We start from the raw sequence: 12,306 nt of genomic DNA, 5'->3' as shown, positions 1-12,306 counted from the left end.
GGGCGAGAGGCTAGAGATAGGGACAGGTAGAGGAGAGGATAGAGAGGAAAGTAAGAGACTAGAGATAGAAACATCCAAGGACGGGAAAGAGAGAGAGACTTCCAAGCTTCCAACCACAACAAGCGTTTTTTGTTATTCAAAAATATTCTGTACATATATATTTCGTCATCCCTACCACAAATAATGCACTTCCTTTCACAGCACCTTCTGAGGCAATAATTGCAATTACAATTACGTTTTCTTCCTAAGCATGATCAATTACACACACTCATTCTATCATTGAATGGGGGTTGGACACGCAAAAACATGGATCCACATTTGACCACTATAAAGGTGGGCTACTTCCATAATCGACCAAAAGTGTAGAAGAGAAACAACCGCATATGCCATCCAGCCGTGCATTGAACTCAAAATCTAATAATTCTCCTTCTTTCCTTTGAAACCTTCCACCCATAGGACGCACGTGGGCCTTGTGTAAACAAATAAAAAACGTGAGCAACTAGAAGAGAAAAAAAAGGTGCGTCCAAACTGAACGAATTCCGTAAGACTTAAAAAGCCACTTGGGTTTCTAATAGCAGCAGTTGTAGATGGCAGGCATGCAGTTGTGCTTTCATGTGGCTCGGCTGAGAGAAACCACATCAGCCAAGTATGGAATAATGTTAATTCCCAACTGTTCACAATTACTAAACACCCCAACCCCCCCCCCTCCTCCTTGTTAGTAACTGACAACTTGCCCCGGTCACACTGCAATGCATTTTTTCTCTCTCCCTCTCTCCTTCAAAACTCCAAAGACGAATTTAAACCTCTGGAAGATTCCATCTCCCGAAATCATCATAGAAGGTTTGTAGACCTGACCTCTAACATTAATGAATGAATGAATGAATGAGAGAACCAATCAAATCGTGAAGATTAATAACCCTCTTCCTACACGCTGTGCAACACGAACGCTGTGGTCGATATAAATCAACTAGGAGGCCGCTTGGAGGTTGTGGGTGAGTGGTTGGGGAATGAGGGGGAGGGGGGGGGGGGCTAGAGGATTGGTGGGGTTTGGGCTAGGGTGAGATGAAGGAGAAGGAGCAGAGAAGAACAAGCCTTTGATCTGGGGGAGGAAAACCGATCCCAGACCTGGAGATGGAGATAGAGATGGGGAGGCTGTGGTGGTTATGGCAGAGAGAGAGAGAGAGAGAGAGAGAGAGAGAGAGAGAGAGAGAGAGAGAGAGAGAGAGAGAGAGAGAGAGAGAGGAGAGAGAGAGAGGAGGGAGAGAGAGAGAGAGAGAGAGAGAGAGAGAGAGAGAGAGAGAGAGAGAGAGAGAGAGAGAGAGAGAGAGGGAGGGAGAGAGAAGGGTGGTGATGGAGGGGTGGGCGAGGGTAAGGGAAACGTATCCAATAGATTCCACCTAAAAAACCACAACAGTTTTTGGTTTTATTGGATAAGTGAGGAAGATGACTACTGTTATACTTCAGCATGGGGTGAAGGGGAGGAGTGCTTTTTGGGAGAAACCAAAAGAAGGAAAACAAATAAATACAAATCTGTCACAGTGGAGGAAACTAAAGCGGATCCCTGAGAGATTGTGACAGCGAGTGAATGACCCATTTCCCTTCATCTGCATCACAGGCAGGTTTCACTCGTCTGGAGCTGCAGCTGGTTCCGATACAGATCTTTCACATTAAAAGCCTGAACATTACATTTGAGGGAAAATATTGTGTGTGTCTGGGGGGGGGGGGGATGCCAAGGACACTGGTTATCTACTCTATAATATGACAAGCATCATATCCCCTCTTTGATAAACCAGCCTATTTTATTATATGGGAGCGAAACACAAGGCCCTAGTCCTCCATCTCTTCATACCTCAGCTTTACTAAATACTTTACTCAAAATGTATTCCTACTATTTAACGCTGAATGTCACAAGATTTTTATTATAATTCAAAAAGGTCAGACTCAATATTTTAAGAGACGTTAAACCATGTGGCTAGTCAGAAGATGACGTCTGCCCATGTCTCAGACACCCCCACACATACACACTGACACACACACTGACACACACACACACACACACACACACACACACACACACACACACTGACATAAAACAGGATTAAGAGGGCGAACAGCTGCGGGAGTGCCCTACGTTGAGTGGCTGTCTTTGCCGGTGCAGACAGAGGAAGCCCAGAGTCACTACAGCCGGCCCTGAAATTAATACCATCGCTGGGCCACGAGTCCCGACCACCACGCACACACACTGGACGTGCCTGGAGACTTCCAGATAAACAGCCCCACAGACACGGTACCGTCTACTGTAATGCCCCGAGAACGTTCCGGACTCTAACAGCAGGGATTACTTTACTAATAGTAGATGAGCATTGCTTAAGATCTCAAGACGAGATGAGATGACTGGTGGATTTTTGATGGAGGAAAATATAGCAGACGTCTTGTTTTGCAAAAGTTGCTTATAGCGATCGGAGGTAAGATAAAAATGAAAATGGTAATACACGACAATAAACAAAGACAGATCTGGGAATCACTCACAGAAATGCTTAAGGTTGATAATAAATACATAATTATTACATACATTATATGCATACGAGTTGATAAAATGTAGTTTCATGCCTGAGTATATATATCAGACAACACACATCGATTTAGCTATTATACATACATTATATTATTCATATTATATTACTTCTAATTATTAAACTCAATAAGAAGTGCCTAATGCTTTAAAATATTTTGTGAAATTCGATTTTAAGCAACCAATGGCACACTTATGTTCAGCATTAGAATAGAAAAGGTATTTTATTCAACACATTCTGCCAGTAGTAGTGTATTTTCCCAGAATGAACCGCTAGGTCTTGCATTTGATCTGGCGCCTGAGTGTATGGACGGTGGAGGAGGAGGGTTGAGGTACTGACCGTTCTTCCCATGGGCGGTGACATGGAGCCGTTGTTCATGTAGGAGTCGTTGCTCATGTTGGTCATCATGATGTACCCCGGGTAGCCATTGTAGGGGTGGCCTTTACTGTACAGGTCCTGCAGTTTCCCTGCGTCAAGGGGGAACAACACGAGCGTCACTTCTTTGTGTGTGTGTGTGTGTGTGTGTGTGTGTGTGTGTGTGTGTGTGTGTGTGTGTGTGTGTGTGTGTGTGTGTGTGTGTGTGTGTGTGTGTGTGTGTGTGTGTGTGTGTGTGTGTGTGTGTGTATAAGGGCTACAAATTGAAGAGCGCCGAGAGGGACTAAATATTTCCATTGTAACCTTTCATGCATCATCAAAACATTTTTGCTTGTTTTGCTTTTATTTATTCTGTATTCAACACGTTCTCTATTGGAACACAATGGTGTGTTTAACAGACGAAGAAAAAAATCCACAAACATCAGTCAAATTGTTTGTTGCGCTCAATCAACGTCTTGTCATAACAAACACACGGGATCCCTCGATAAGAAAAAAACAAAAACACGCCGGAACGCTATAATGATATCGCTGTCGATCGCTTTGACCCGGAGGCCCCCTGCATGGCGGCGGCCTTTTGTTTGTGGCCCTTTTCTCTCGCTCTCTCTTTCTTCCCCCGTCTCAGAGAGTAGCGCCCTACGACGGACCGCAACAATGGAGCCCCTCTGTGCCAATTAGCGGCAATTAGAAGAACATACAGACTGTGTCAAAACAGAGCACGCCCAGACGCTGCACCAGGCCTTCGGTCTAACGAGGGGCCGGAGGGCAGGGCTGTGGTGGGCGGGGGCCCCTGTACTTGAGGCCCCCTGTTACAACACCACTCAATATTCAGCCATATGCTGGATAATAAGAATACCTGTGTTTGTGTGTGTGTGTGTGTGTGTGTGTGTGTGTGTGTGTGTGTGTGTGTGTGTGTGTGTGTGTGTGTGTGTGTGTGTGTGTGTGTGTGTGTGTGTGTGTGTGTGTGTGTGTGTGTGTGTGTGTGTGTGTGTGTGTGTGTGTGCGTGTGTGTGTGTGGGGATAGAGAGGGTGTTGTTTGTCAGCATTGAATGGGGAACAAAGAGACACACTTCTTCTGAAGGCTCGGTCGTGACCCCGTAGCGGTGAGGCCACAGCCCGGACAGTCAACAGGCCACCAATCAGTCCCATGATAAATACTAATACATTATCTAGCCACACTTCAGCTAACTATAACTATGCCTACTAATACATTATTTAGCCACACTCCAGCTAACTATAACTATGCCTACTAATACATTATCTAGCCACACTGCAGCTAACTATGAGCACAAATAGACTATCTAAAAATATTCCTAGCTTGCCATAGTTTAGCTAAATTTAAATACAATTACATGAACTAGCCAAAGAATACTTCAGCTAACTAAAACTACAAACACATTACCTTGCAATATTTCAGCTAACTATAGATACAAATACACAAGCTAACTGAAAATACAAATAGGAGCCTACATAAACTAACTATGAATACAAATACAAGCTATCGACTCATCAGTATAAAGATGGTGTATAATAGCAACAGTGCCAAGAAGAGAAACATTTTATTATTTAGATTTTGTATAACCAGCCTTTAATTATTTAGGGCATGATTTCCAAAATGCTAATTTTGTACATTTCCTCCTCTAACTTTTGTTATCTGAAAACAGAACACCACTAACTTCTAGGTGGGTAAAAGAGGTGTGGTCCCAATGAGGGCTTGTGACATGTCCTAACTAGCCTGCGATCTAGAAGATTATCAGTTATCAGAGCATCCATCACAGAGAGAGAGACAGAGATGGGAGAGAGACCAGGAGAGAGAAACACTGATAAGAACAGAGGCCAAGAGTGTGACTGATACCTTCTGCATTGATACTAGGTTTTCCAAAAAATCTCACTCTCAACAGGGAATAAACTCCAGAAGCTGTTGTTGTTTGGCTGTTGGTTTATAAGTTGGTGCTATCGTTGTTTTGATTCAAGGAAGGGACGTTTCACAGTTAAGCCCCGTTGGTCACTTACCGTCATCAGAAAGATCTCTGTGTTTTTCGTGATACGAGTCTTGCATTGACTGTCTGCCACCCTGAGGGAAAGGAATAGATATTGTAGTGTAACATTAGTACAGTGTTTATTAAGATGTATCAAAGTTCACAGTTAGACACTGAGACCATGTTGCTATTGTTTAACACCTGCAAACAGTGATGCAAAGAGCAGGTTCGTCCCTATACTCTGTCGGTCGCATACGAACACAGTGACACATAAACACAGTGACACACAAACACATTTACAGACACAAACAGAATTTACGAGATACTATGAATGCACAATAATGCCTTCATATTTTTGGTTCAGATAATTCTGTTAAAATCATGACACGATACCGCCTTTCTTACCAAGGCCTACATTGAGTAGGGGAAAATCAAATCCAAATTTAAGTAAACATTTTACAAAAAGTAAAAAGTGCTTAAAAATGCTTCACCCCACCCGTCCTTCCCACCCACCCAGTAAAAAAAGCACATTTGCAGGAATCTTGCACACCCATTTCCCTGCTCCAGTCAAAGCAGAATTGGGGAGAGGACCTTCTTTTTGGGAGTTCAACTCCCCCGTAGGGAACTCACGCTGCGTCTGGGAACTTCCACACACTCCTCATTAACATTCTGCCCCCTCGCGAGCCGCTATGACATTTGTTAACGCTTGTGTACCGTCTCAGTCAGGAGGAAGCCATTTTTCATTAAGGGATGGTTAATGACACAAGAGAAAAAACCTTGTGGTGGGGGAACAAGGCAAGGGCATGAATGGAAAATATCCAGGCATGGTGGCGAAACAAATTATAAAGAGAGCAGGAAAAAAAAGCATGCGTGAATTTCCAAAACGTGAGTGTCTTTTTAATTTTGTAATTCTGTCTGAGTGTGTGTGTGTGTGTGTGTGTGTGTGTGTGTGTGTGTGTGTGTGTGTGTGTGTGTGTGTGTGTGTGTGTGTGTGTGTGTGTGTGTGTGTGTGTGTGTGTGTGTGCGTGTTTGTGTGTGTTAGAAAGAGATGGCAAGGAGAAGCTGAATGCCCACTTCCCACGTATGTTCGAAAATAATTCATGAATTTGATTAATTTAATGATTTCGATTTTATTGGATTTTTTCCAAATGAAAATATTTTTCCCGAATTAATACGTGGCCTTAGAATATAAAACATATCGTTTTGAGGTGACTATTCCACAGCTTTTTCTATTTCATTTTTGTCACTTATTTATTTCATTTAAGAAGAGTAAATGTTTAATCAAGGGAGATGAGCCACCATAATAATTCTTAAAGGCATCGTACTCATAATTATAATAAATTTACAATAGAAACACCCAAATGACTAACAATTTGTCACCTAGGCCTATATTTTTTATTTTTGTCCTTCGATCTTTTATGCAGATTTCCAAAATACCACTTTTCCACTTGAGCTCCCTTGTTGTCATTGCTCTGTGTTTAAACTATATTAGAAAAAAGGTGAACCACGGCCAGGTTGTCTTATTTAAACAATTACATCAATTTTGACATCGTTGAGGCCTTCTCTGGTCATCCCATCGCCAATTCGCAAATCCTAAACACTTGTGTCCGGAACATAGTAGGCTACTCCCAACTGGAGTGTCGACCAATGCTTTTCATACGAATTATTATTTTTTGCATATCGGTGCTGAACAGTTATAATCTCCTATAGACTCACAGGTGAGTCATGGAAATACTTACATCATGACTGTTGCTGTTTGGACTCGTCTCTGACTCGTTCACTAACGATGACTTGATATCCGCCAAGTCCCCCTCTTCCTCTGAGTTACTGAGTTCAGCGAAGATCTGTTCGTTTTGTGGGTCTCCCTCGTCTTTAAAGGCGATCATCTCGTCCGTGGCGCAGAGCTCCGGGTCACCTCCGCCTGCTAACTGTGGCATGGTGGCGGTTCAGACAGCTCTGGAACTTATCAAACTGAGGAACAAGCTCACCGAGAAATCCCAACCTGGAGAGTGGAAATCGTCCTGGCTGCGTCACCGCAACCGATCTTTCAAAACAGCGTGCGCGCACGTTGTTAGTGTTTCTGATCAAAGCGACAGGGGAGTGTCCGCTCGTGCTGTCTCCTCAAATAGCAGGCTACTACGAAGGCGCCTCGCGCTAAATACAACAAACTGAGGGTGGTATGAAGGGTGATGGGTGCTCGCTGGAGCAGCGGCACTTTGAGAACGCACAAGTTAAAATATCATCATAGGCTACCAGTTCAGTACGCCGAGGAGGTCTCTGCGAAATAAACTTGCTCCAGAAAAAAAAAGTAAAAGTGGGTTCTGATAAGTAAAAATATGTCCCTCGGTGGCCGGTGGTCCTACTGGATAACCAGTCCTTACGTGAATTAAACCGTGAATTAAAAGTCAACTGTGATGCGCGGTTTATGAAGAATGGTCGCAGAAATACTTCTTAGACAATCCCGCTACCTATAATAAATCACCGACTGACATAAAATACATCCTTCAACTGAAAGGAGATCGAAATCAAAAGTCGTAAAACCAAAAGGATAAGAGGAGGAAAGCGCCGCAGACCGACTTCCTAGCTGGAGCAGTGCTCCGAGAGTAATGTAACGAGTGTGTGTGAGTGTGTGTGTTGGTAATGTAGGTCTTCCCTCCTCCTCCCACCTCCTCCTCCTCCTCCTTCTCCCTCTCTCGCGCTGATCCTACTCGCGCACACAGCGAGGAAAGATGAAAGGAAAATCGGCGCTCTGATTGACACCACGACGATTGACACTCGGGAGAGCGCGAGGGTAGAGATTTATACACCGCTCACAACAAATGGGGAGACAGTGGAGGAGGCGATGGGCGGAGGGAAGACAGCGACGGTACCGACAGAATCACTAATGTGTTAAAACAATAAATAACACAGATGTAAGTTTCTCTACCTAGAACACAGTTAATGTTCAGAGAATGGTTGCCTTTTTTTGGGGGTTGTTTCCGGACAAGAAATAAATGCTGAAAATGTGCTATAGGCACAGCCTCACAACCCAAACAAACAAACAAACAACACAGGCCTTTATCCCATTTGAGATCTACCAAACAGCGTAACGTATAGGCTATGTTATCTTGAATGTCTAGATTCGAGTATATTATTCCCATTTATAATAAACACAAAAGGAAATACGGCACTTAAAGAAAAACATGTGGTTGGTTGTAATTTGATTATCATTGTTTTTAAACATTGCAGTTTTTTTATATCCGCTCTTTCACCTTCTCCAATCCTACACTAGATAGGCCTACATTCAAAGTAAATATATTGTTTCATAACTCATATAGTCTAGTTTATTCTCTAAGAATGGGCAGCCAAATACTTATTGGAAAACAATGAATTTGCCCATACCATCCGCAATAAAAATGGAAATTGTAAACGAAAGAATTGTCTGTTAAAGTCTATAACTAAATGTAGCATTATGTTGAAAAATACCGTAACACCATGATATGAATAATCAATCAATTTAAGGACGTTTTTTAATTGTTTACATTTAAAGTATTAATCTTTTTAAACGTTTACGCATTGTAGCTGCTTTTTGCCAGCAACACAAAAGAATGTCCCTTAAACTCGGAAGTGTTTCATAAGAAAAGAGGGGGAAATAATAACAGAGACACGCACTAGTGTGTTTCTGTGTGTGCTGGTGGTGAGGTTGCGTGAGAATAACTTTGGATTGTGAGGCAGATCTTTATAAAGCACGGAGGAGGGGTTAGCGGGCGGAGTCGGGGCTGCCTTTGATCTTCTGGCGGCTGGCTCTTTCATCCTCAGTTCCCCCCCCCCCCCCCCCCCCCCCTCACTCTCCTTCGCCTTTGTATGACTAAATTTGGTATGAGTGTGGAGCCGGGCCAACATTTCCACGTGTGCGTTCATCCCAGCTGAGAGAGAAGGCAAGGGTTCTCTTCCGGGTAAGGAGACAGCGAAAAAGATCAAAGGCCTGGGTTTTGGAACCGAGTGTGGATTCAAAAGAACCGAGACTGGCCGCATTCCAAAGTATAGCAGAAAATTCGCGCGCGCACACACGCGCGTGCACAAACATACACACACATACACGCACACGTGCATGCACGGAAGGACGCACGCTAACACACGCACACTAACTAAAACACACAGAGTTAATTAGTACGATTTCACACAGACAAACCTAAACAACTATGGCTTTCATTAAAAATCCGTTTTGCATTTATTTTCCTTTTCTTCTTGTTTTTACTCTAGTGAAATTCCTTTGCGTTAGTTTGACTTCACTGTGTTTTATTGAAACTGTTAGCTTACAATAATATTCGATAGGCCTACATCTTTAATTCAATTAGTCATTGAAATGTTTCCTTTTTAGCCAAGCATACAATTTCAAATACAGCGCTGCGTTAAATCCAGCAGGATTAAACTGCAATAGGCCTACAGAAAAATCCGTGACCTATTTTATCGAATTTAGATATAGGCTATATCTTGTAGTATTTATGTGAGCTTTTTATATATTCCTTTCTTTCTTTCCTTATTTATTTATTTATTTCCTTCTTCTTTATTTATGTCAAGATATGTATCTACATACAGTAGAGTGAGTTAATATAAGTGATAGAATCACATTGATATATTAATGCAAAGGAATCTGCACTAACCCATTCATATAGTTATATAATTAAACAGCTATTGTTTCTTAGTGTTTATTTGTTTCTTTCTAAGACGCAGTCCTACCCCCTATTATGTATGAAAGTAACCATTAAAGAACAAATGATCCAGAAACACCAGAGTTTTTAGTTTTTTTGCCAATCTCTTCACATATCATCTGATATGACTACTTTCAAACCGGGTATTTGACAGGGTGCGTTATGTTTAGACAGTATTATCAAGGGGGGAGGGGGCATTAGGGGGGCGACCCAGTGGGAAGTTACGTGACTCCCCCCCCCACCACACCCCCTGTGTACTGCAGGAGCAGCAAGACCCAGGGTCCACAACGGCTCTTTTCCTACCAGATCTGGAGATGCTCCTGATTGAACACAGAATCGCAGGGGAGGGGGGGTGGGGGGGGGGGTCAAAAGTTCCCCTCCACAGAATGCTGATCTAAGCTATTTACGTATGTTTTGATTCCGGGACCAGAAAAACATTTACAATATTTCTACTCATCAACACGCCAGTTAATGCAATACCAGCCTATTTTATGGCCACACATTTTTTTTTGACTTCAACTTCAATAGTTTCATGTCGGATATTAACGCAAGCACAACAAAATACTTTTTCTCTCCCACCCTTACAAAGGGCCTGGTTTTGTCGGAACCACACGTTATTCCCAGCTGAGAACCGCCTGAATGCTCTGCGCTGCAGCAGAGAATGCTAAAGTAACCGTTGAAGTTTTGAGTGCAGGGGATGATTTCGAAGACGAAGAGAAAGAGAAAGAGCAGGAAACCGTGGTGCATTAGCATTTCTCTCTTAATGAGTTCATAAGAGTGACCCCTCTGGATCTCACATGAAAAGGAAGACATCCAGCTGGGCTGTGACCTGAATATAGTTGTCTCTCAGTTAAGCTACTACATTTTTCATGTTATATCATAAAGAGACCATGCAGGAATGGGCCTCCGCTCGTTGCATATTCCATCCATCCAACGTTTTTCTGCCCTGAAGCAGCAACTATGAGATTGGTAGCGGACGATTCGAAACAAAGTCAATAAACATAATAAAAAAAAAATATATATATATGCATACATTTTAGAGGGAATCTCTTTTTAACATATTAATCAGCATGTAACTGAATTTTGACCTGGGTTAGAAGTGTATGGCATATAAAAAAAGATTTGATAGATTTGTGTGGGACAAAGTGCTCAGTTGTTTTTATTTTATCATAAAAGATTAGTTCCAGATCTGCTATTGTGGATAGCCTGTATTATTTATTTTTGGCGATGCTATTTTTAAGTGCAACATCTTACTTCAAACAAGACTCACCCTAATTAACACTGTTTGTTTGCATGTGTGTGTGTGTGTGTGTGTGTGTGTGTGTGTGTGTGTGTGTGTGTGTGTGTGTGTGTGTGTGTGTGTGTGTGTGTGTGTGTGTGTGTGTGTGTGTGTGTGTGTGTGTGTGTGTGTTTCTGTGTGTGTGTGTGTGTGTGTGTGTGTGTGTGTGTGTGTGTGTGTGTGTGTGTGTGTGTGTGTGTGTGTGTGTGTGTGTGTGTGCTTGTGTGTGTGTTAGGGTGTGTGTGTGTGAGCACACACACCGTGTGTGTATGCTGCACATATAGTATGTGTGTCTACACACATGTGTGGTGTGTGTGTGTGTGTGTGTGTGTGTGTGTGTGTGTGTGTGTGTGTGTGTGTGTGTGTGTGTGTGTGTGTGTGTGTGTGTGTGTGTGTGTGTGTGTGTGTGTGTGTGTGTGTGTGTGTGTGTGTGTGTGTGTGTGTGTGTGTATGCATGCATGCGGGTGCCTCCACGTGCACTCCACAGCTCTGGGCTATTTAAATCACCTTGATACGCAACTGTGTGCATCAGTATCACTTTCCCCACTTTCCTCTTATTTTACACATAACCATCAAACCATCTCTCTACTCTACCTGCCTGTCACTCAAAGCCACTTCCCCCCTGATGTAAAGATTATAGTCCTCTCGCTCAAATCTATCTCCAAAGAAATGACAGGAAACAAACTTCCCATTAAGATGAAAAGGCTATGCAATTAAAGCGGGAAAAGACACCATTTATCAAAGGCAGCAAATCAAAAGACGGGTTTGAGGGGTGGTTGGGGTGGGGGGGAGGCGGGTCCAAGGTGAGTGATCATTTGGCCGGTGCTCTTTGATTGGTGGGCGGTGAGTCATCTTTCTGTAGCGGGGAAGGAAAGTGTCTTGGGGGTATGAGGAAAGAAGGAGGCAAGAGAGGAGGAGGAGTAGGAGGAGGAGGAGGAGGAAGAGCAGGAGGAGGTGGATGAAGAGGAGGAGGAGAAGAAAGAGGCGACCCTGTAAAGCGTTGATTTACGGCATTTGTGCGTCTGGCTCAGACATGCTGTTATTAAAATGAAATTATCTCCTTGATGGAGCAGCGATGGCTGGGAGACGCAGGCCCAGACTTTCTGGAGAGTTCTCGCGCTGAAATAATAACCTAATGGCCCACGTGAACGACGTCCGAGGGTTTCGGTGAAGCGGCGCTGTTTAAATATTACGCACATCTCTGTCGCTTTAACGTGTGGTCGTTTAGCAGATGGTCATATCCAAAGTGGCCAAACAGTAGACTGCAAAACGTGTTGTGTAGACTGGCCACTGTAGAAATACCGCTTCAAAATCGACAAAATCGACTTCCTCCACTCCTGCGAATGAATTTCCTTTCAGTAGGATATCTCCATAACGAAACAGGAAACATGCCGTGACTCCGCCCCTTGCAG

General features: G+C 43.2%; 1 protein-coding gene across 1 annotated transcript in view; it reads right to left on the bottom strand.

The window, feature by feature from the left end:
- lef1 (lymphoid enhancer-binding factor 1) overlaps positions 1–7,538 on the bottom strand; it is a 26,584-nt gene extending 19,046 nt beyond the window's left edge. Inside the window, exons 1-3 of the mRNA XM_056587242.1 lie at positions 6,664–7,538; positions 4,959–5,019; positions 2,885–3,040 (exon numbers count right to left, since the gene is read on the bottom strand). Of these exons, the coding sequence (XP_056443217.1) occupies positions 2,885–3,040; positions 4,959–5,019; positions 6,664–6,861 (415 nt within the window). The 5' untranslated portion in view covers positions 6,862–7,538. The remainder of the gene's footprint in view (positions 1–2,884; positions 3,041–4,958; positions 5,020–6,663) is intronic.
- Between the last annotated feature and the right edge of the window lie 4,768 nt (positions 7,539–12,306).

Source organism: Gadus chalcogrammus, chromosome 3, assembly GCF_026213295.1.
Source record: "Gadus chalcogrammus isolate NIFS_2021 chromosome 3, NIFS_Gcha_1.0, whole genome shotgun sequence".
NCBI classification, from domain to species: domain Eukaryota; kingdom Metazoa; phylum Chordata; class Actinopteri; order Gadiformes; family Gadidae; genus Gadus; species Gadus chalcogrammus.
The sequence above is the reverse complement of the archived record's forward strand: the minus strand, read 5'-3'. Positions and strand labels throughout refer to the sequence as shown.